Source organism: Ostrinia furnacalis, unplaced genomic scaffold (genome assembly GCF_004193835.3).
Source record: "Ostrinia furnacalis isolate ACB-3 unplaced genomic scaffold, ASM419383v2 OfSCF1913, whole genome shotgun sequence".
Taxonomy (NCBI): domain Eukaryota; kingdom Metazoa; phylum Arthropoda; class Insecta; order Lepidoptera; family Crambidae; genus Ostrinia; species Ostrinia furnacalis.
The window spans coordinates 316739-342617 of record NW_021132152.1 but is presented as its reverse complement, the minus strand read 5'-3'; the positions used below and the strand labels follow the sequence as shown (position 1 = coordinate 342617).

Here is a 25879-nt window from a genome sequence, read left to right as displayed (position 1 = left end):
TGTTGTTCAACGAATGTTACGTGCAATCCTTTATATTATACAAAAATACTAATAATGATATTTAATATGGAATGTATAATTATGATATCTTAATGGCGATAGTAATAAAATCTCGTAATGGATTAATATGTATGTATATGCCTTGCCAAATTAGGCTCAAATTTTTCAGTTGATTTAAAATTATTAAAAGTCATTTTAGAGAACTGATGTCTTGACATTATTGGATTAGATTATTATCTATCAACCATTCATACTCACAAAAGAAATCATTTATTTGTTTCTAATATAGAGCTCTAAAACCGGGGAGATTGCATTTCCCTATGTGTAGTCTATGCAAATTAATATTATTGTCCACGTTTAATAAAACGATGTATGTAGTTATGTATTTATTCGTATAATAATATGCTTCCTGATACTATACAGGGTGGATGATACAAGTTGGCAAACACTTAAGTAGTTCAGAAATCTTTTGAAAATCTGTTATCGGAAGTTTCCGAAACGAGTTGGAAGATTTTTTTGTTGTACTTTTAACAGTAATCTGTGTAAAAAATACAATAACGTACAATAAAATACCAATTAGTAGAAACCAATGAATGAATGTAATTAGCAAAACAAACTACTCTGATAGAATTGACAGTATGGTGTACAATTTTATTGTGTACTAGCTGACCCGGCGAACTTCGTACTGCCTTATATCAATCTTTCTGAGAGATTTTCTTTATATTTTTTTCCGTAAAAACCTTGTACAGAGTATTAGAAAACTACAAAAAAAAAATCAGCCAAATCGGTCAAGCCGTTTTCATGTTATGTCGTGACAACGGAAAACGGGTTTCATTTTTATATATATAGATTGATGTAACTAAAAATTATAAATTCTCCTTAAGTTTTTGCCAACTTAACCCTTTCACCGTTTATTTATTAAACTTCCAATTTTATTATATTTTTAAGGGTCAGTGGGCTGAGTGTGAGTTTACATCAATAGTCCTCACTAGTGAGCGCGTTAAAAAATTAAATAAAAATTTTAGTTCTTGAACGTTTCCTCTAGAGGCGCTGTACAATCCGTCATACATTTCGTGTAATTTTTTTACGCGCTCACGCAGTGAGGACGTTTAATGTAAACTCACACCAAGCCCTCAGATATCGCGGAGGCTTATGTATCGTGGAGGCGCTATTCTGAAACTTGTTGAGGAATTCCTTTTCTGTTTCGTCTCGATAGAAACTTGCGCACGTATATCGTTACTGAGCAACTTACGTGCTGAATCGTTGCCAGATCAGGAAAACTTAACGCAATTACAAGTTTCACAGAATAAGGCTGAATTGTTCGGGCGCGTAGCTTGTAGATTTTGTACATGGACAAAATTCAATTTGTACCACGAACCTTTTGTAGCTTTAACTGTTTTAAAGCTAATTTTAATGGTTTCGTTACTTTAAAAATTAATTTCAATTAATTGGCATTTTTTGGCGTTTAAACATGTTGATCGGAGTGTTGCATTAGTCCTTTTGGCTGCTTGTTATATCATTCATATTTATTCACAATGGTTGTCTTTCTATACTAGCTGTTACCAAATATATCAATGTATTATAATATCATTTCATATGTGTATTAGGCCACTGTAATGGCCGTGTGATATTAATGTATGTTAGGATAGATTCTAGTTGATTGCTCGCGGGACTTGTGTATAACTTTGTAAAAAACATATACCTCTTTTCATTGTATTTCACCGAGTGGTAAAAATGTCAGTTACGCAGTTATACATTTGTGTTGCGTTAGTGTAATTGTAATGTAAAGTTGTATAGTTTACAACTCAGTTCCACATCTCAGTGTTTATGTTTTTTTTATTAAGTTGGTGTCTCAAAGGTTATTTTACATTTATTTGCACCAGTGAAATATTTTGTACCAATGTTTTTACCTTATTAAGAATCGATCATTTATCTAATAACTCCTTTGATATTATGAGGTTAACCCGTGTATAATTTAATTTATTAAAATAGATTTTTTTTATCTGTAAAAGGTATTTTTTTTATTTTTGTTGACAAGGTTGTACACCGTTTTACTGCCTTTATGCACTGAGAATGTAATATTAATTTGTTTGATTGTTCTCCAGGCTTATTGTGTTAGTGTGTATGCCTGCCTTATATTCTATTGTTATGTATCTGTGATTAGTGTCGTTTTTAAGTTTCGTTGTCGCATAATATACAATTGATGTTTTAACTATTAATGCTATCGTTTAGTTGAGAACTATTTACAAAAACTGTGGTAAAAGCGCTTTAGGCCGATTTATTGTCTGTTATATTAATCCGTTGGTTCAAAATGTGTGTTGTGTTTGTTTCTATCAATACTAAATAATTTATCAAGCTATCCATTTGATAACCAAATATTTATTTAATCTCTATACAATTTATAGAAGGCCTGGCCACAAGTAATATAGTCAAAAGCTTCTTGCCTGTCTACTATAAGATATATTTATATTTTTTGAAATTTAAATTATTAGCTATGAATTTTCATTTTAAACCAATTTAGAAATTGCTGTAATCAATCAGACAATATCTTCCGTTTGATTTGTAAAAGCGGTAGCTATGTGAAGTATTATAAAAACAATAATAATGTTAATGTCATGCTGTAAGTTGTAGGGGCTACATTTAAATATAATCGTACATTTACATATTTTAAATAATGTTATTAAACTCCATCCATAGTTGCAATAAACAGTGTCTCATCAAAATGCCAATTACAAAACTAAAGTACTTATATCTTCGAATCTAAGAGGTATTTTTGTGACTTAATTATTCGAATCAATGAAAAATCACTTTCCCGTTTTGATGAGCCACTGCTTATAATCCTGTAGTAAACTTACAATTTTCTGCCCTCAACTGATCTCAAATACAACGTTCTAGAATTCTAGATCATTCTATAAAAATACTGCTTACATTATTATTCATATAAAGGGTTAATAAATATTTGCGGAAGTATGCCTTGGTTTTATTTAAATCCTAATTAAATTCCTAGAATATTAGGGCATCTAATAAGTGCCCTTTTGTGTGATGCGGATTTCGGCACGCGTGCGTATTTAATTCGCTTTTCAATTTCATTATTTCATGCATATTTGTCCTATTACGGGCTACACGCATGCGGAACGCGGATTGGCTGCGGGCACACAATACGAAATATTTGTCCTGTGCGCAACCAGCAGCGTGATTTTACACGCACGTGGACCAGATCCTCACGAGTGCCGAAATCACTGGAAAAGGCACTAAAATATTAGGACATCTAATAAAGCTACAGACATTATTGCAATGGTAAAAGAAAAACTTATTATTTTCGAATTTTGGTATTGATTGCATCACATTATGCAATTGCTAACAAACCGAGTAGAAGTAGCTATATTGTTGTAAATAAGAAGTTAATAGTAAACAGGTTGAAATGTCGCGGATGCCGACGTGTTTGCGCGGACCAGTCGTCATTAGCATACTGGAAAGCTTCCTTCCAAACCGAAGCGACGTAATAATTAAATTCCAGAGTACTAATTGTCATTAAACTGTTGTTTAGGCACATGTTTTCTTCTTAACCATATACTAAATATAATTTATATTCAATGTCTTTACGCGTGATAGCACGATCACTACGAGTAGTACAAATATTTCGGATACTACACGACCTATCTCCAAATCTCTATCTCTGTACCAAAACAAATTAAGCATAAAAGTGAAAATGATGTTCACATAACCGTTGATAAGATAACAGTGTTATAATACTGTACCAACTCGAAACGTAGGCCTACAGTGTTTTTTAATTCTCCCATTTATATCTTAATAAACATCACGTTTCATTTGCATACCAGTCTTGTCGGGCAAGATATAGAATAAACAGGGTATAGATTGTGTGCCGGTGGGCACCAGTCAGTAGTGCGCTCCCGGAACACAGATCGAGTTGTATCTAGCGACATGTCCGAGTTGAAGGTGAGCCTAAAGCCTAATAAAAGTTTTATTTATAAGGTTTTTAACCCTAAAATAAATCTTTTAGTAGCGGTTTGAATAAGTTACATGGATATGCTATTCATCTACTAGGTATATAAAAATAAGTCGGGTTTTCCTCCCTGACGCTATAACTCCAGAACGCACGAACCGATTTCCACGGTTTTGCATTCGTTGGAAAGGTCTTGGGCTCCGTGAGGTTTATAGCAAAGAAAATTCGGGAAAAGGGGGTAAAACGGGATCCACGCGTACGAAGTCGCGGGCGGCCGCTAGTATAACATAAATAGAAGATTTAAGTAGTATGATAGACGTGTATCCTGCATACCAATTACATACCTAACTTTTCGAAAACACAAAGGTCACTTGAATCTTGAACTGGTTAGAAACCCTTTCACGCAAAAAATACTGAACAGATTTTGACTTCCATATTAATTACTATTTATTTATACACCAGAATAACAAGGATATAATTTACAACGATACTGACAAACAATCAATAAATAAAATTGAAATATCAGTAACTTACCTACGTATCTTTTTAGTACCTCTCAGGTTTCGGTTCAGAGTTCTCTTCGGAGGACCCGAGGAGGCCCGGCTCCCTACCAGATGGTCAGAACAACCCCCAGCGGTGTCCTTACGGGCTCTACGCGGAACAACTCTCTGGTACCGCCTTCACTGCGCCGCGGCATGATAACAAGCGGTCTTGGCTGTACAGGTAAACACAACAGTATTTAAAAAACTTAATTTCCTTCTTGAAAAAAACTCTTATTAGTTCCATTACTTTACATAGTGGAGTAGGATCAGCTAGTCTTTGACATGTGCAGTTGTGTTCTGTAGAACGAAATTCTTTTCTTAAGTAATTTCAAGTAGGTACCTACTTACTGCAACATAAAGCGCAACTGATCCATTTCTCAATTTGTCTTTTACCGAAACTCATATTTTTTCTTCTTTAGAATTCGCCCCTCAGTCATTCACAAGCCATTCAAGAAGTTAAATGTTGCAAAACATCTGACTCACAATTGGGATGAACAGGAGCCTGACCCAAACCAGGTATGTAGACTGAAAACTCAACCACTACCATTACATAAAGAATAATGAACTGCTTTGAAGGCAACTTTTAAATTACTTCTTCTTACTTGTCAGTCCCGCTGGCTACCCTTCGACCTTCCATCACCTAATGAGAAGGTGGACTTCGTAGCCGGGTTACATACCGTATGCGGCGCGGGAGATGCTCGCTCTCGCCATGGGATCGCCATACATGTGTACCTGTGCAACGCATCAATGGATAACAGCGCTTTCTACAGCAGCGATGGCGATTTTCTCATAGGTAACTTTCCATCTATCAAAAAGTAGAAAGGGAATTGTAAAGGTCCCATTATACTGCCTTGGGGAACACCTTGATTCAATTTCATAAGCTCGACTGTAATTAATTCTTCATCTACATTAACTTTGTACTTGTTACTTGCTTCGTTTTATTTCTATTTGTTCGTCTTATAGTTCCACAACAAGGCGTTTTGAAAATAACAACCGAATTTGGGAAAATGGAAGTGGCGCCCAACGAAATAGCTGTTATTCAGCAAGGCATGAGATTCGCTGTTCACGTAGATGGACCTTCCAGGTACGTATTGAAATTAACATTAACAATGAAGTTAAAACAATAGAGTAAATAATTAATAATAATGCTTATTCCTTCAGGGGTTATATCCTCGAAGTTTTCGACGGTCACTTCAAGTTGCCAGATTTGGGACCTATTGGCGCTAACGGCCTTGCCAACCCTCGGGACTTTCTCACACCCGTGGCCCATTACGAAGATATTGAAATACCTGGTAAGATATCTTGGTCTACACATNTATTTGAGTTTAGAAAAGTTGACTGAAAAAACGATGAGAATGCATTGCATATACCTACGCCAGAAGTAGCCATAGTTGCATTATATGTCATACTACTAGGGATAACACTAGAACCACGTCGCGACTTAATAAATGTCCAGAAGTGCTTAGGGTTGCTTTCAATGGAATCTTCGACCAAAGAGATGTACTTCTGGTAACAGACTAGTTCTAGGTCTCTCACTCTTTTGCGCAGAACATTATAAGAATCTAGGTCAGAACGATTTCTATAAGTTTTATATTTTTTCAGGAACTTACGTTTTTCTTTTATTATTTTTATTAGAGAAGGCGAATACCACTTAGGGTGTCGATTGTGGACAGCGTTTACGGACGGTATGTATTTATTCTTTAGTTCATCTAATGTTCCATAGAAAAACGCAACGCTCTCCTCGAGTGACCTAGCAAGAAACTCACCTTCCCAGTCAATCCTTGAAATATGGTCATTCATTGCGGTGTAGTTACCTTTACCATACCTATACAACAAAGATGCAGCCGGTTTAAGTTTGTTAAATTGCAATAGAGACATGGAGAAAGTAATCGCATTGTGATGGGGATCGATAGGTACCAGTGGATCATCACACTCAATTACCGATACGTACTCATTCGATAACACCAAGTCGAGTAACCTGCCGAATTTATTNAATGGAAAAAATTTTTTTTCTTACTGACGTTATAGATTAGAGCAAAATGAAATCATTGCTTAAATAATTGGAAAAAGGCGTAAGCGGCAGTTTCGCCCTTATACGTAGGAGCCATCGATTTTAGATATATCTGTTCTTTTTTCATGTTCTTTAGGAGATAACATCGGATCACGCATTGATCCTTATTGTTTATGTTTTAGGCTTCAAAATCATCAGCAAATACCAGGGATCGCTCTTCGAAGCGGTACAAGACCACTCGCCATTCGACGTCGTGGCCTGGCACGGCAACTATGTGCCATACAAATACGACCTAAGCATGTTTATGGTCATCAACGCCGTGGCATACGATCATTGTGTAAGTCACTTTTAGTTGTTATCTTGGCAGAACCATTGCAAGGCACAACTTCTCTAAAAGATAACTTCATTTCTAGCTTTAATTTCGAATTGAATACTGTAAATAAATTTCATTTAGTCGGCTAATAAGTGACGTCATAAATCTATAAGGAGTATCGCAGTTCGAAAGCTCATAAACTTCATTTAGAAACTGAGTCCAAACAATTTTCAACAAAATCTTGAGTATTTATAATAAACTTCCAGGACCCTTCAATCTTCACGGTGCTGACCTGCCAGTCTACCAAGCCTGGCGTGGCAATAGCAGACTTCGTGATATTCCCGCCGCGCTGGTCTGTGCAAGAGCATACCTTCAGACCCCCTTACTACCATAGTGAGTTCACCTAACTAAACACGACCAAACAAATTACCAGATACTTGATGAAAATTACATAAAATCACTAAAACGCATACAAGAAACAATTAGAGCCGTTAGCTAATAAAAAGATACGAAAAACGAGCAGTGGTTTCTCAAAATACTATCTAATAATTCAAAACGAATAATCTTCATTAAACTTGTTGTAGGTACTCGTAAATGGCTAAAATATAAACAAAGCTGTGCAAACAATTAGGCTGAGTTGCACCACCTAACTTTAACCGTAACTATGACGATAATCGGTGTCTTTTGTATGGAGTTTGACAGATTTTTGACGTTTGTCAAAGTTAAAGTAAGATGGTGCAGTCCAGCCTTAGTATCACACCAGAGAACTTAATTAATAACACCTATGTTCACGGATTCCGTGTTAGTTTGAAACTTGGAACAGACCGTTATTTTGACGATACATTGTATAGCTGGGGTGTCCGAGTGGTTAAGGAGTTGGACTTGAAATCCAATGGGTTATACCCGCGCAGGTTCGAATCCTGTCCCCAGCGAAAAAATTTAGAATATTTTTTGTTAAGCTCAATTCAATAAAAAAAATATTTCTTTACATTGAGGCTTAGTTCCACCATCTTTAACTTTAACTTTAACAAACTTCAAAAATCTGTCAAACTCCATACAAAAAACACCTGTTTTTGTCATAATTACAGGTAAAGCACAGAATAATAATAAATACTGTTAAAGTTAATTTGGTGCAACTCAGCCTAAAATTCGTTATTCAGAATGACTTTTTTTTATAACTCTAGCCAATCATAGATACGTAAAAAAACTCTAATAAAAACTTACGTCTCCATTTTCAAGGGAACTGCATGAGCGAGTTTATGGGCCTGATCCTCGGCTCTTACGAAGCAAAAGAGGGCGGCTTCTTGCCGGGAGGCGCGTCACTACACTCCATGATGACGCCACACGGACCTGATGACAAGTGCTTCCAAGGTGCCTCTAATGAGGAACTGAAGCCGCAGAAGATTGCTGTGGGCACTCAAGTAAGTATAAATTACGAATGTACAGAAGAATATTCAAAACTAAACACAAATATTAGTAAGGATAAAAAATTATTAGCAAAACACTCTGGCATCAAAGAAGCTATCGTCTAGCTTTTTAGCTATTTCTGACTGGACAAAGCGTTTACATAATTTTACTGTTAAACTTTACAGTATTATAAGTTTCATCAAAATCCGTTCAGTATTTTTTGCGTTCAGGACTAAAAGACTATTTAACAATTAAATGTGGATTGTTTACATTTGACAATTTACAATATTTGACATATTAAAATAATTTAATTAAGGCCGGGTAACAGAGAAAATGGCGAAAATGAGGTTTTCATTTTTCATTTTTGAGGTACTAAACAGTAAAATAAAAGGCTAAGATTTTTTTTGGGCATAGTTGAGGATATTTTCTAGGGCTATTAACGGATGAAAACACGATTTGATGAAGTTGACTCGATAGAATAAATTCCCAAAGTTACCTCTATTCGTTTTCTAATTATGGTTTTATTTTTAAAATAAGCGATTTGAGATTCTGAATCTTTTACTAAACTAAAGTTCAGAAATAACTTGAGGGCTTTTAACGGATGAAATTTTTATATTGCGTCTTATTTAGTTACTATGTTAAAAAATGTGGAAAAAATCGCCCATGACGGCTTGGACAATCTCAATCAGTCGCGCGGTGGCGCTTACGGAGGACGGACGCGTGCCAGTTTTTTGGCCGTGACAGTTCTCGATTTGTCAATATTTTTGACAATGATGACTTTGATGAGTCACAGTATAATAATACCAGTGTTACTGGAGAATCTTCTAGCCAAAAAGATGGCAGATGCAGCAGATGTCAACGGATTTAAAACTGGAGTTCATGTGACTCCTTGTAGACTTGAGTGTCTAGAGCGTCCCTTCCTCCACCATGCGTAAGAATTTTCACAAAAATACTGTAGCTAAAGGTCTAAGCTGCGAGATAGAATAATCTATTAGTCAAAAAGACGGCAGATGCAGCATATTATATCAACNAATGCGAAACTTTGCTTTCGCTTAACTTCGGAACTAAATGACCTACAGACTTGAAATTTTGGATTTTAAGTATGTGACTATAGCTTACTAGATGACGAAAATTTCTGCGTTCTGGTCTTATCCAGAGGTTCTCAAATAGGAGCCTGAAAATGCGGCGAAATGGTTCCAGTAAAGGATGGTACGGCAGTGTTTGCTTCGCGCTCGACTTGGCGGGGGCACTGCCGTGCCCCCAAATATAATGTTCAATCCATTCAAAAGCTTTTGATCTTATTCAATATCAACGTGCGTACGAACGAAATATTCATTTCCGTTTCCCCGCTGTTACGTCAAATTGAAACGGACAAAGCGAGCGTCATTATTAATTTGAAGAAATGCTAATTTGATGTTTGGATCCAATTTCAGGAACATTTTAGCTATAATGGAGTTAGGGCCCTAAAAACAAACGACTACGGACGAAGGGACATCAAGGTAAACAATATGGTACGAGTACCTTGTTCATTTGTTTTTGGGGTGTTTTTACACCCAAAAATATGCTCTCATGTGCTGTTGACAGTACAAGGACAAATTCCAAAATTCATTAATTTTATTAATCGTTTATTTTTACGTGGGTTGGCGCTATATTGGGAGTTTACCCCTTTTTCGGTTGCTCGTGCTTAATGGTGAATATGTAAATTACCTGTAATGAAGTTTAGAAAATGGTGGTCCACAAACAATTAGCCGTTTGTTACGTATTGTCGTTAGCTAGAGGATAGCAAATGTTAGAACTGTGTTCACCACAATAACCTCCCATTGGACATGGAATCAGCGGCTTCTCAAATAGTAGTCTGTGGGCTGAGTGTGAGTTTACATCAACGTCCTCACTAGTGAGCGCGTTAAGAAAAATATGAAAATTTTAGTTCTTGAAAGTTTCCGCTAGGGGCGCTGTACAATCCGTCATACATATATGTAACATTTTACGCAGTCGATATCGAATCGAATTCGTTTGACGTAAACTCACACCACGCCTCCTGTAATGTGAACTCAGTATGAGAAATGGTTGCACTAAACTTATTTTGACAATCAAAATTGTCACGTTATCGTTTAATTCGAAGGTTGAGTATCGAATTTTGTCGAATACGCAAACGATTCGAAGACGAAAGTTGTTCATGCTAGAGGTACTGATGCTGAAACCGTTGATTGTCGCCTCAGTAATAACTTAATACCGTTTCAGTGGAGCGTGTCGTTATTAATCTACCTACGTGTTTTCAGTCAATTTCACATTCAATATCTGATTTCGGCTTGAACTTTAGATTAAAATCACTGTCACGTACTTAATGGTATGCCCACACGATCGCACGATGTAATTAAGAATAAATTAGTATTTACAGGCGACTGTTTTTCTGCACTTGTGCACACGTTATCACCGCGTTTTAAAAACGCGGTGATAACGCGAGTTTCTTTAATTTTAATAATCAAGCTGTGTGCATAGGTCTTGAAACCGTAATTTCTATTTTAGGAAGAGCCTAAAGAATATTGGAATTACGAAATGCAATAAAGACTATCTTGCTCTCAAGAAATAGCAAACGTAACGTTCCGAAACTTGGAGTATTGCAATATATTTGCATACAACAACAGGTCGGAGGTATTTTACTTTTAAATAAGCCAGATGAGTGGATTGTTTGTTTTTATTAACTTCATTTGTTTTTTTTTCTATCTCTACATTATACCTATAAGTAGTGCAATATAGAGCTTATTCTAATTGACACGAAAAATATAATAAGTAAGGTACTACAATAAAGCTCTCGCTTTATTAAAACAAGTTACATCATTAGATCGTTCTGGAGTAAGAACAAAATTGCAATCACCTCTTCGCAAGCTCTTGTGTTTCAAGCTTTTGAGCTTTTGCTTCAAGTTATCCTTCTGCCAAGGAGGTATTATTTGGTATTACCAGCAATCCTGTAATCTCTATTTATTTATTTAATTCTGAAGTAAAAGTATTACAGTAAAGTATTACAAATCGGTATATGAGGCGAACTTAATGCCTTAAGGCATTCTCCGCCAGTTAACTTTCTAAACAACTTTGTATTGTAACGCAGTGTGACTTTGGGACAGTTTTGACTTTGAAAGTTCTGAGACGATCTCTCCTATAGCCGAGGTAATGAATTTGACAGCGGATCTCGACCGCTACTAAATTGAGTTGTCTAATTCGACTATCCGGCGAATTAGTCCGTTCCCGGGACGGAACTCGATTAGTTAGACAACTAACCGCTTTGTCCGGTTGATTTATTGTTCTGATTGTTTATTACCTACCTCACTTAAGGATTGGTCAAACTGAATGCAGTCTGCGGTCAGGTTAAAGTAGTACGTGTAAAGGTGCAAGTTCGTAGCAGACTGCACACATCAGCAGCAGACGACGTGTCGTCGCGACTTTCAATGTAGTTTCTATGAAATACTTTCAGACGACATGTCACTTGCAACGGATGCTTTTCATAGAAATACTTACATAGAAGTGTCGCGACGACACGTCGTCTGCTGCTGCTGCGTGCAGTCGGCTACGAAATAACTTAACTATAACATGATGCGGACTGCGTTCGCTTTGACCTGACCGCAGACCGTATTTAGTGTGACAAATCTTTTAATCTCATAAGTGCATAATTTTTTTAGCCATTTGTTGCATGTTTAGTTACGATTATCATTATTTATCCTTATCTTTTGATGTTTATAAGTTATCCTATAATATCATAAAACTTTAGGCATATTCAATTAGATGAAACATAGATTACTTTTAATAAATGCCAGGATCCGTTTCAAATGAAAACCCATTATAATGCTAAATAATATCCAAAAGATGAATAATTCCAAAATACATTAAAAGAACAAGATTATAAATAAATTTTCCGACATTCAGTTCCACGAAATTAGAAACTTCCATTCAGGCTAACGAAAACACATAGAAACAGTAGTTACCTAATTTTAATGGTCGCACAATTATTGTACCTATCCTGTGAACTTAAGAGGTACAGAGGTAATGTTTATGTTCGACCCTAATCAGATTTTTTTATTTAATTTTATAATTTTCAAGATTTAAAACTGTATTAATCGATATTGCTTCGGTTTCGTCGTTTTATGTTCATCAACGATCGAGTAATCAGTTTGACGTATTACTAAATTGACGTCATCGTACCCATGTCATCTTAATCTTATTGCCGATCTAGGTCTGCAAGCCCGGCTTTAAATTGATCGATGTATTTTTAAGAAATATCAAGCAATATTCACTATACATATTACGTGTATTTTTATTACCTATTATCTTACCTATTAACAGAAGGACAATATTTCATTTTTTTAATATTTAGATCTCAAGAAATATGCATTCGTGACAAAATAACTTTTTGCCGTGTTTCGTGTTCCAGAGACAGCTAGGGTTAACCATCGAGTTCGGTAAGTTAAATATTTCGAGCAATGAAAAGTTTCTAGGCTTTTCCTCTAGTCACGGGCCAGCTTTTGTAATAAAAGCTACCTTTTCAATAAATGATTATTATCTAGACTCCTGGAGTTATCTCATTATACGAAGTGTCTCGGTATGTTTGCTGGTTGGCCCAATTCAGTACCTCTAGCACGAAAAACTTTTGTTTACGAATCAATTTAATCGTTTATTCGACAAAATTCGATATCCAGTCTTCGATTCACTTTACTTCTCGTTCACGGGGCGCTGTTTAAGTTTTCATACTAATAAAACTTTTGATGGCGATTCGAATACGCAAACGATTCGAAGGCGAAAGTTTTTCGTGCTAGAGGTTCAGACGAAGTTTGTATTGGCTGGAAGGCGCCAACTCCCAAACTTCAGAAGTTAGGAGTCAAGTTACTCAAGTGCAGCCTACTCCTAATTGATTTACGAGGACCATTTCGAGGGGCCATATACTTCAATTGGAAAGTTCTTTTCCCTTGAAGGCTTTGTCTGGGCCGTTTTTACGGATTTGCGCATTCAGTATACAGGATGTGACGAAGTTTTCTTGGGTTCTAAAGGGATTTTCCGGAATGAATACGATTTTCCTATGTTTTCAAAGTGTTATCTTTAATTTTTGTTGTTTATTACATACCTACCTAAATCACCTGGTTTATTGTAATAAGGATGTAGCGCTACATAAAACAAAACAGGTATTTTAACAAAGGTTTAATTTTCATTCTGGCCATAAATTAGTAACTTTTCATTTAGACTAAGCTTCTCTCGGTTTCACACGCATTAGATTTCGTTTTGTCAATCTTCAACACAAGTTGTTGTCGAATTACTCTTTCTATTTTTAAGCATTTTTACAATAATAAACAAAAGGACTGAATTTAGATTTATTCTACATACAAAATCTATATATATAAAAATGAAACCCGTTTCGAGTTGTCACGGCATCACGTGTGAACGGCTGAACCGATTTCGATAATTCTTTTTTTTAAATGTTTGTGGAAGTCCAAGGATGGTTCTTACGGAAAAAAATATTAAGAAAATCTCTACGCTAAGGCGGTACGAAGTTCGCCGGGTCAGCTAGTAATTTATAAAAAAGCTGTATTCAATCAAATTTGACTTTATACATTACTAGCTGACCCGGCGAACTTTGTTCCGCCTTAATGGCAATAAATAAGCAGACTTTTTTTTAATTTCGAACGGGATAAAAGTATCCTATGTCCTTCTCCTGGCTCTAAACTACCTCCCTGACAATTTTCAGCTAAATCGGTTCAGCCGTTCTTGAGTTATAAGTGGAGTAACTAACACGACTTTCTTTTATATATATAGATAATGTCATCGTGCTTAACTCAGATGTCTGGCTCGGTGTTGTTACACAAATGAGTCGCTGTTCTCGATCCGCGATCAATCAATCAGTTGATATCTCGATACATCGAATCGATCATCGGATGACGCAATCGGTAACAGAATGCCTTTCATAGTTTATTTCAGTGGCTGTAAAATTAACGTGGCTCCAAAGATTGCAAGATGCACTGCCGTTTGACGTCATAGCACGGTTCAATAACCAGAAAATGCATTCGGTTTTCGCAAGGGTGAAGGAACTGCGTATTTATTTGAAAAATCATTGGGTATTAGATGTTAGTGTTGTGCTTGGTCTGCAGTGATGCAACTGGGTCGATGATCTGCAATGTTATGATTATCTTAGGAGAAACATTCGTCAGTTATAATTCACGCATGATTCATATGTTCAACTAGATGTGTCTGTCATCTGGTACGAGTGTTAATCGTATTAAAATCGGGCTTCCAGTTTTCTTCTATTTTAACAACTCTATGAGACGCCATAGGCGCTTGACTTTTCGAAACTTCCGAAGCAAGAAAAATACTTTTTTTTCAGATATTACCTATCTAATAATGGTTGAAAGTAAGAACAATTGAATACAATTTTATGAAAAAAATTTTTTTATTTTATACGGTCCTTCTGAGAATCGAACCCACTAACCCGCAGAACCTTTGAGTCGAGAGAGTTTAACCTTTTAATCAACAAGATCTCATTAACATGAAGTATCGTGTAATAGAGGGTAAAGGTGGTTAAACCTCATATTAATCTAATGTAACGTTTAGAATGTGTTATCAAATTAACTTTTAACATTTCAATTACGATAATTCTGTATTGACGTTTTTATGATGCGCTTGTATACATACAGAACTCTGAAGTCATGATGACGTCAATATATTATTATTATTGTATAATTGAGCTGACGTTAGTACCTAAACATGTTGTAACGTAAGGTGAAAATGGACGTCACCATGAACTCATTTAAATATCACGTCATTTATGTTTTGTGGTGTCAATAAATTCTAAATAACTACAATTAAAAACTTACCTACTAAAATTAAATTATAAGAACCTACTAGTGTTTCGCAATCACGTGCTTCCATCTCCGATTAATTAATTTAAATGCGCGGTCTGTGAGATACGAAGCTTGATTTATAACGGTAGTTTAGCTTTTGTAGATAAATATGTTTTAGAATTCCATTAAAATTTTAAACAACATTTAAAAATCACTGTAGTGTCTATCAGTTACGCCGATTTGTTATAAAATGTAGATGAATCGTATAGTTGTTAAATATCTTTGACTATTTTTAACAATGCATGTGAGTGTAATTGCCATTTTGTACTTAGAAGTTCTTGAACCTAAATATTGGTAAATTAGTAGAGTTAAAATGTACCTATTGCTTTGAGAAAGGCCTGAAATAGATCTGCCCTTTGCTCTGCTTTGAGAAAGGTATAATATAGACCATAATAAAATAATTATGTAAATTACGATAATTTTGAGAAAAAAATCTAAAACTAGTTAAACCTACGAAACGTTTCTTCAAATAAATAATCCTGCATACCTAATAATTGTTAAATTCTTCAGAATACATTTCTAAGGCTGAGTTGCACCACCTAAGTTTGACCGTAACAATGACGATAACCGGTGTTTTTTGTATGGAGTTTGACAGATTTTCGACGTTTGTCAAAGTTAAAGTATGATGGTGCAACCCACCCTAAGGCTCTTGCGGCTGTCTCAAAAATAATTTAAGCAGACAAATGCAAGTGGAGTTGGTTTGAAACAGGTTTACAAATCTGGAATTTATTAAGTACGAGTACCTACTCAATTAGACAAACACAGGCAATGATTTCTCGTCTCTTGCACAAACAGACAATTTCGCACTAAGCTATGAAGCGTTTCCGCGAAACCCATATTTATACAGTGATAGGTACCTATTTTTGGAGGATCCGAATCCAAATATGCGAATTCGCACAATTTGCTTACATAGGGTAAGGCTTCCCATATCTTACCCTATGTAAACGAGATACAAGAATACGCGGACGGTAAGAGTACGAATTTCTCTTGAGTCCTATGTGAGCTAACTTCAGTAGTATTTTGAACCTATACTTAGTGAGCCGATACACGCTGACGAAAAAGATTTAAAATAGTTTTAAGCGTGATTTATGAAAAGATTTTCGCATCTTTTGATGTAATTTTCTAGTGGTTTGTAAGTTTGCTATTTGCGATCACATCCCGAAGCAGGCTCTGGATTGGAACCCCAAGGAAAACACAAACGTAGTCGCCCAAAGCAAACTTGGCGGCGCATTGTAGCAGACGAGGCGATGAAAATCGGCAAGACCTGGAGCGAGATCAAGCGCGAAGCTCAAGACCGAACGCGATGGAAGACTGTTGTGGATGCCCTCTGCCCCGTCTAGGGGACATAGGATCTTAAGGGACGAAGTTTGCTGTCACGTATTATTTTTAGAATTCAAGTAGGTAAAATTCAATGAAATAAATCCGATTTCCGATTTGACAAACGGTAACTGAACCAACACAGACAACAACTCGTCTCGTGCAAACAGAACTCCGTGCGATTGAGTCGCCTCGGCTCCGGACCTAACCGCAAATAAACGTTTCGCTCAGCTCGCTCTAAGCTACAGTAACTATTTCCGCGAAACCCGTATTTACAGTGATACGATTTTAAAGCATTTGAATTTTAAATCCCATGGGATTTTTTATAAACTTTATTAGTTTTGTATAATTTCTACAACGAATTGCAATTAAAAAATATATTTTTTACTTAAATTTTTATTTATTAATTTCATAGACGTAGCCCATCAAGTAACCGCGAATCGAGTCACAATAGAAATAAATTGTTACCGCGGTCTCATGCCACCACTTGGGAATCTTGGGATTCCTCGAGATTATCTAGAGACATGACAGTACCATCGAAAATAAACATTTAAAATAAATCTCATCAATGAAAATAAAGTGAATAGTGATGGCGATAAATATTTAATAGTACCTAATCAATTTAATATTGTAATAAATCATCGTAACACTAGAGAGTTGTAAAAAGTTTACATCGTATTTTTACGATGTCACAAAAACGCGATTGTAACGGTAACGTCTAAAAAGGTCTAGGTAAAAAGCGATTAACTTATATGTGTACTTATTATAAGTGTAGGTTACAGTTACAAAGTTAGTTCAGGCTAGGGCTGCTGCCACGCGTCCGGGACTCCCTCGATTCTATTTTGGAGTTCCTCTTGGGGCGCGCAGTCCGATAGGGGTTTCTGAGAAAATTTTTCGTACCTGGTGCCAACAGAACTTTATAAAATAAATTGATATTGCATCCGTAAGACTATCCTATGGATGCCGTAGGTATCATTAGATTAAACTTTAGTTAGATGATTTCATGTAGGTACTACCCAAATTACATAGACATTATTTATCAGCTAAAGCTAATGTTTTAACTATAAAGGCACCTCGAGGTAAATACCAAGGCGTCATAGCTATAATAGGAGCTATTTTGCAGAAACAATGTAGTCTGTCGATTCATTCGAGGCATCCACGAAAATAATTTTTTACCCAAATGTCCGTTGTCCGTTAAGTTTTTGTCTGGCCACTGTAGATAATGGCAGCCCTAGTAGGCAAGGCTGAATCGGTAGTCAGCGTCGTACACACTAGTAGGTGTTTGCGTTCATCGAGCCAACTAATTAATTTAAGTGGGAACGCAAACATTCACTCAAATTAATTGAGCGAAAGTTTACCCTTAGCTACGTAGCTGGAAACTATCTGTAAGTTCACGGATAGGAACTAGAAAATTAACAGGAATTTGTATTGGTATTAGGGATTCTGAGATACTCATTATTAGCACTCAAACTTATGTAATATCGATCAGCAATATCAATAATAATTAGAACATAGTTTCTGATTTTAATTTCCTAAGATTAGACTCGAAGCTTTCGTTTAACTAGAGCTAATATCTTTTTCCGATTTATTTAGAAAGACATTGGCCTTTGGCATTTAAAAAAGATCTTTAATCTCAATTTATCAGAACAATAGAGTCATCGTCCTATTGAATCATTATTTCAGTTCACGTGGGAGTCATTAAAGCAGACTAAGAATCTGTAATAATATGAAGACAAATATACCGTTATATCAAAAATTACATCCATGCATTTTTTGAAAACTTATATGAGTACATGTAGAGGTGTAACGAAAAGTGGTTAATTCTAAGAGTTAATACAATGTAGATATTAATTATTTTAGTTAATATTAACAAGGTAAGTATAGTCAGTTAGGTAGCACATTAGGCCACACATTATTTGTTGCGAAATAAGTACTACTATTAAAAGTACATAAAATGATACAATGTTGAACTTAATGATCCATCAATGGTCGCAATTAGAAAAGTACATTTTAGATCCTATTATTAGAAGTGTGATCGATATCTGAAAATAATCTATCATCACAGTTTTTAATACTGAAATGTTCAGTTAATGTGAAAATAATATGGCACATGAATAATAGACTGACAGGCTGTACCCTCGCTACCAGAATTGAGGCTATTGTAATCATCATTTATCACAATGTATTTTTGCGTACAATACTCGCAGGTAATGTAATTCGAAAATGTCCCATATTTCTCATTCCGTGGTTTTCTTCAAAGGGACAGATACTAATTTGTGTTGAAGTTTGAATGCGTGTATAGTTGTTGCAATTCGTATAATTTATTACATTACAAGTTGTATGCTGGGCTATAAATGATGTAAATGACATATTACAGAATGTAGGACTCGAAAACTTTTGAGTTTCCACTCTACCTAATCTAATCACATTAATATTTTGTACAATAAAGCCTCATGAAATTTGATATAATATAAAATAATCAAAGACAAAGAACTTTAGAGAAACTACGTCAGAGACACGAACACTTACAGTATGACGTAGTAAGGTATTTCAACATAAAGGCAGCGTCTGGAGCTCTCAAGCATACATACTTCAAGGAAAATGGAGCAAAAACCATAATGCTGAAGCTCAGCTCTGTTAGAGCGAAAATTATGTGAGAAAGCAGATGTGAGCTTACACACGCTTAAATATTTTATCGTGTAGGTACAACAAGCCTTTATTTCATCAAACATTCACATCTGTCTCTCGTCGATTTTTGGATTGGTTGATTCCTGCGGAATCGCAAAATAAAGCGAATTTCTCCTAAATTGCTTTCTCCAGCTTTAATCGGGCAAAAGTAAAGGCAATTAAGCCGCCTTCATTCAACTGTCTGTTCGACTCATCTATATATAATAATAAACCTATCTGTGGCACCTTAGTAAAATAAATATACCTATTATTATGATAGTATAACTCTCTAACTAACCAATGTACTCGTACACACAGTACACTTACAAAATTAAACCCTCACTTCATTTTCAAGACCTAATAAAACGTTCTGCTGTATCAATTTACTGCGATGTTAAATAAGGAAAAAACCCAAAAGCTATTTGCATAGAGCATTGGCTGTACCTACAAAGATTTTAATTTAAAACTGTAGCAAAAAGTAGTGCTGTTTGGAAAATTTCTTGTTGAACAGAACCGCTGTAATTACATTCCTTCAGACCATTTACATTTCATTCTATGTACTTTAAAATAATCTTAGTAAGAATAAACTTCTAAGACAAATATTTTTGTCTGAATGTAAAGTTGCGTCTATTTTCTTTTGAAGTTTAGATACCTACTTCTAAAATTAAGTAAAACTAGAATTAAGGAAAATTTTGACGAGTCTCGTTTGTTTAAACAGTGTTCCAAAATGGCCGACCTTCTTTTGTTATTTGAACGGGATATTCTGGAAAGTTTCGTTTTAAATCTGCATGTACTGACTTAAAAGGCAATTAAGCGGCTGGCAAGCGATGTACTACTAAATAACACATCGGTATTGGCAATTCCCATGCATGCAAAGCGGGTGGGCGCGAGAACGCCGCAGTTCATTTATATTTGAGAAGCCGTTTGAAACATTACGTTACGCCGAAATGGGGTGGGTGCCTCCTACACAGAAGGAACCTGGAATTTACATTGAGTTGTGACGTGTGTTCGGGAATTATATTCGAGCTTTTGATGTGGTCGTGTAGGTAAGGGTTCAGGTGTAATGTGTTAAGTTTTAGAATCACTTATTAGTCACTTGCTACTAATAATAGTAGCAAGTCTTATTATTTATATTACTCACGCCCGTATTCACAAATATTACTATGAGGTCTCACAGTGCGCGGACGCACAGGGTCACACACAAACCAATCACAGAGCTCTATTCAATGCTGTGCGTTTGATTTGCTGCTTCACTTAAGCAAGCATCGTTTGCGAAGACGAGTGTCAGTATTTAAACAAAGCGCTTTGCTGGATCTTTTATAATGTGTCAATTGTAATTCGCCACCATAGATGCAATGGTGAATAGGCATCTTCAGGGCAAACTCTTTTCACAAAAGTTTTTATAAATATCAAAATGGTAGGTCATGTTTCTAGAATTTTCCATTTAAAGTCTTTCATTAAATGTCCAGTTCATAAAATGCTTGGCTACCCTACTCAGCCCTCGGAGTTTTTTCATATGAAACGTCGAGTGCTAGCGCCCCTGACCATTGTTACAACTTTTAACTGGAGGTGTGAAGCTTTTAAAAGCTTACCACACTGTTTAGACGGGGAAGTGTAAGCCCGAAATGTAATTAAAACACGGGTAGCTTTCATTTTTCTCTGAGTAAACAGACAAAGTGATCTTTCTATTTATAAGAAAAAACGGGTTGTTTATATCTACACTACTTGTTTCAATACTATCTGTATCTGTAAAATTCCTATTAATTATTGGAACTCCTATAATTTTCTACAATGTACCTACTAATGCTATATTTGGTTTTTCAAGACATTCATTTGATATTCTAGTCTCTCGTCTAGTGCAATCAGTAAGGTACTAAGTATTATGTGGGATAGCGTTACAAAACAAAGTTTATTTTAGTGACTTAGTTTTAGTAGGCCTACCAAAATTAATTAAACGTCCTAAACTTGTACCTATAGCAAATAAACCCATAAATAATTACTATTGAATTAATTGCGTTAACTGCTGTTATAATAAGTGAAGAAAATCGGCACTTTCGCGAACTAGAGCCATAATTACATGCGGTACGATATTACTTATGAACGTAGTTATAAATTTATCCTTTCAATGAAAGCCGTCAATGGAACAATGTAAAGTGCTCTATTTATAGAAATCGTTATCGTTGTATTTATGAGACGAGCTATAAAGGTGGGTAGACTAAGTTGATAATAAGAGTAGAAAACTGTATAAAATGCTTACACGGTAGTAATATTGATGTGACTTTTTTCACAAAATATAGTTTTATTGAAATTTAAAGTAACAGGTTGGATCAAATTAAAAATATAATCTTACTTTGAGGTTACGAATTAAATTAGCTTTTATTGTAACTTCATCTTAATATATTTCTCTTTCTTCTAACTATCTGATACCTCTTTACATTTGCTGCTGAACTTTTAATCTATATACATACTTATAATAAATCTGTAGAGAGGTTAATTCTGTACATGAAATATATTTTCAAAATAACTATCAGGGGGTGATTAGTGATCGATACTGATGCCAAAAATGCAATCAGTAAAATTTTTGTCTGTCTGTCTGTCTGTCTGTCTGTCTGTATTTTCCTTATAGAAACAAAAACTGCTCGACGGATTTTAACGAAACTTGGTACAATTATTCTTCATACTCCTGGGCAGGTTATAGGATACTTAAGAATTCCCACGGGAACGGGCATTAGCGGGAAAATCCTTTTGTATGAAAAATCTAAACCGCTTAAGTTAGACGCTTGAAATTTGGCAAGCAGGTACCTTAGTAAATTTAAAGCTTAGTTACAACAGAATATTGCAAAATTCTCACGGGAACGGGAGTTAGCGGGAAAAAACATTTGTATGAAAAAATCTAAACCGCGTAAGTTAGACGTTTAAAATTTGGCATGCAGGTACCTTAGTAAACTTAAAGCTTAGTTACAACAGGATATTGCAAAATTCCCACGGGAACTGGATAATTCCAGTCCCGCTAATGCGGGAAATTCCTTTTGTATGACTGACTCACTGACATACCCACGCACAGCCTAAACGGCTAAACGTAGGCACTTGAAATTTATAAGGGACGTAGCTTAGGTACCGTAGAGGTGCACTAAGAAAAGAATTCCCGAAATTCCCACAGGAACAGGAATTACCGAGAAAATCCTTTTGTATGAAAAATCTAAACCGCTTAAGTTACGACGCTTGAAATTTGGCATGAAGGTCTCTTAGTAAACTTAAAGCTTAGTTACAACAGGATATTGCGAAATTCCAACGGGAACGGCAGTTAGCGGGAAAAAAAATTGTATGAAAAAATCTAAACCGCGTAAGATAGATGAAGGGGGTAAAATGGGATCCACGCGTACGAAGTCGCGGGCGGCCGCTAGTGAATTATAAAGAAATAGATTGGACCTTAGAGGACATGAGCAAACGTTAGTTTTAAATTAGGTAAAGTAAGATATAAAATAAAAATTTTCACTCTTCAAATTGATGCTAAAAACTCTTTTTAAAAGACAATTACAGAATACTAATTTATTATTAAGTAGTAGGTATAGCCTGAGCAGGAACNAATTCTCACGGGAACGGGAGTTAGCGGGAAAAAACATTTGTATGAAAAAATCTAAACCGCGTAAGTTAGACGTTTAAAATTTGGCATGCAGGTACCTTAGTAAACTTAAAGCTTAGTTACAACAGGATATTGCAAAATTCCCACAGGAACAGGAATTACCGGGAAAATCCTTTTGTATGAAAAATCTAAACCGCTTAAGTTACGACGCTTGAAATTTGGCATGAAGGTCTCTTAGTAAACTTAAAGCTTAGTTACAACAGGATATTGCGAAATTCCAACGGGAACGGGAGTTAGCGGGAAAAAAATTTGTATGAAAAAATCTAAACCGCGTAAGATAGATGAAGGGGGTAAAATGGGATCCACGCGTACGAAGTCGCGGGCGGCCGCTAGTGAATTATAAAGAAATAGATTGGACCTTAGAGGACATGAGCAAACGTTAGTTTTAAATTAGGTAAAGTAAGATATAAAATAAAAATTTTTACTCTTCAAATTGATGCTAAAAACTCTTTTTAAAAGACAATTACAGAATACTAATTTATTATTAGTACCTACATAAATCAACGCGTCCGAAGCCACGGAAGAGAGTAACTTTAGTATAGAGCTGCTTGATAGTGTTGTGACTTACTACACTAAACTTAATTACTAACTATTCATTCACCCTTTAACGTCGTCGCATACTAAATACAGGGTGATCGGGTCACGGTTATAAATATTGAACTGAAACCGTAGCTCGGGAACTCATAAATATTCCACACCCTTTATATTTTACATCACATCAAAGCTTCATATTATGAGACCTCGTGATTGACGGGTAGATATACAAAACGCGGGTACGTAAGTTTTCATGTTTGATTATTTAATGGCTAGAGCATTTCATAATATTTATGATATACAAACACTTCTCGTTATTTATGTTACAGTCAAAACTCACAATCGGTCAAAGCCAGACTGCAAAAATCAGTGAAAAGTCAAAACGATGCCCTTGGTCAAAACCTTGATGTCATCATTTTATATGCACAAATCACATAAGTGTTACAAGTCGCAAGTCAGGCGAAGACTGCAAACAGTCAAAAGTGGTTTTGATTAACGGCCTTGGTCAAAACCACTAACTAAACTATTGGCTGCAAAAATCAGTTAAAAGTGGTTATAACCGATTATGAGTTTTGACTGTAACATTTACACTTAGGTACTTGCGCGTAGCTCGGTTTCGCGAAATTTATTTTTTTATTCCGATAAGTCGAAGATTATCCCATCTTAGCCAGACCGTGTTTAATCTTAGGATTACAACACCTGGCGGGCATTATTTAGAGGTAGGTCAATTGAGATTTTATGAGTTATCTGCCTGTTTTTTTCTGATTCTTCTTTATCACTTAGGAACATTCACAATTTTAAATGGTTTTTTGAGTTGACGGGTTGAATTATTTATTTTGTGAGTAGGTAGAGTCCAATTCCCTTATCAATTCTACTATAATATTTATATTACTGAAACGACTTACATAAAATTTTGGTACTGATAATATAATTTTAGGTTCAAATAAGAAAATTAAAGATGAGTGAGGATACGGAACCTCTAATGCGACAAAACTAACTCGCTACTTGGCCAGTTTTTGACCCGCAAACAAACAAAGGTGTAAATGACTATATCAATGACCGCGCGTCAAGCTCCACCGACTTGTTTATTGTCATTTTCATAACTTAATGGCGTGAAGAATTCAGTATGGCGTGTTTTATCGCTGATTATAACACTCATTCGTGTGGGATTCTTGTAGTAAACGTAAATGCATAGAAGCAGTACCTAGTGGACATTAATTTATTTCTTAGATAAAAGTTACAACTGCATATGAAGCTAAATAACATGGTGGGCCAAAACTTTTCTCGAAAACGTACGTGATTTGAATCTGTACATAATTTCATGATTTTTTTGGTTTAGAATTTACAAATCAAGCGTTGCTATTGGCAAGTTTTTGCCCACCCTGTATGTTTACTTTGTAACTCCTATGCATAGTTGACAGCACATAGGGCTATATTGTAACAAAATTTTCCTATTACAACTTAATTAAGACTTTACAGTATTTACCTACTTGGATTTTACCTACGTTGATTTATTTGTTGATTTTGTTTGAGTAGGTACAGTTGTACTGTTGCTCGCAATACTGCAATATTTTACACTGCGGCACCATCGAGCTACGCGGATCGCTCGCTTATCATGTCAGATAGCCTACTGAAGGCAGTCACGTAATGTAGGTAGTGTAAATAGGTATTTTTCTTTGACTAACTAAACTTAAAGTTCTTTTTAAATTTTTTCTAAGTCAATTTTTTTACTGATTCGTGATCAGAATAAGCTACTTAATCAACTCCCTAAATATGGCGAGTATTGAAATCAACATCCTGTATTTACGTAAATATTTGTTTCGTCCTATTTTTGGCAAAGATGCTGTAATCTTGATTTACTAAAGGTAGTTAAACGCCTTTCGGGGCCGTAGGCGATAATAAAGCTTAATTGGTTTCAATGGATGCCTTCTTACTCATTGAAAATAATTAAGAGTTACTAACAAATAAAAAATAAGTCTTAAATTAAAACGTTCATTTAAAAATCTTGTTTTGAATGTAAAGGAAAACACCTTCCTGTTTTTAACATCATCTTGTAGGTACCTACCTACTTATTGTATGAGTTAGCAATCTTACGACACGACAAATTTTCATAAAAAACGAATGTATTTTCATGATTTCCGTTGTTTGTTATATTTTAATAGCTCTATAATAACAGTAGACGTACAATATAAACTAACTCTCATTTGTAGTAAGGTAACTAGGTCCAGATAAAATGTTACAAAAGTCTGATGTTCTAACGATAGAATTACATATATTCATGCCAGTCATCAAACTATAAGGCTGGGATGCATCATCTTACTTTAACTTTAACAGACGTCAAAAGTCTGTCAAACTGAATGAATGAATGAAAAAAATGAATGAAAATGAAAAAACTCAAACTCCATACAAATATCACCGGTTACGGTTTTACTTACGGTTAAAGTAAGGTGGTGTAACTCAGCCTCATAGAAACAAGAAAGGTTCCTAGTTTTACCGGGTACATTATCTGACAGATAAGTTCCTAATAAGCTTGTAGCAGCAGCAGCCTTGTTTGGCTCTTTCCACTTTGTACCATATTACGTGCACTATTATGTGTATGTGTA

The 25879-nt window shown here is 35.4% G+C and overlaps 1 protein-coding gene and 1 non-coding gene across 2 annotated transcripts in view; both read left to right on the top strand.

Moving 5' to 3' along the window:
- Positions 1-3648: 3648 nt before the first annotated feature.
- hgo (homogentisate 1,2-dioxygenase) overlaps positions 3649-25879 on the top strand; it is an 85123-nt gene continuing 62892 nt past the window's right edge. Inside the window, exons 1-9 of the mRNA XM_028306296.1 lie at positions 3649-3957; positions 4515-4687; positions 4926-5022; positions 5116-5299; positions 5470-5590; positions 5668-5798; positions 6700-6854; positions 7097-7223; positions 8070-8251. Of these exons, the coding sequence (XP_028162097.1) occupies positions 3943-3957; positions 4515-4687; positions 4926-5022; positions 5116-5299; positions 5470-5590; positions 5668-5798; positions 6700-6854; positions 7097-7223; positions 8070-8251 (1185 nt within the window). The 5' untranslated portion in view covers positions 3649-3942. The remainder of the gene's footprint in view (positions 3958-4514; positions 4688-4925; positions 5023-5115; positions 5300-5469; positions 5591-5667; positions 5799-6699; positions 6855-7096; positions 7224-8069; positions 8252-25879) is intronic.
- On the top strand, positions 7681-7762 carry TRNAS-UGA (transfer RNA serine (anticodon UGA)). Its single transcript has one exon. It is a non-coding gene; the product is annotated as a tRNA-Ser (tRNA).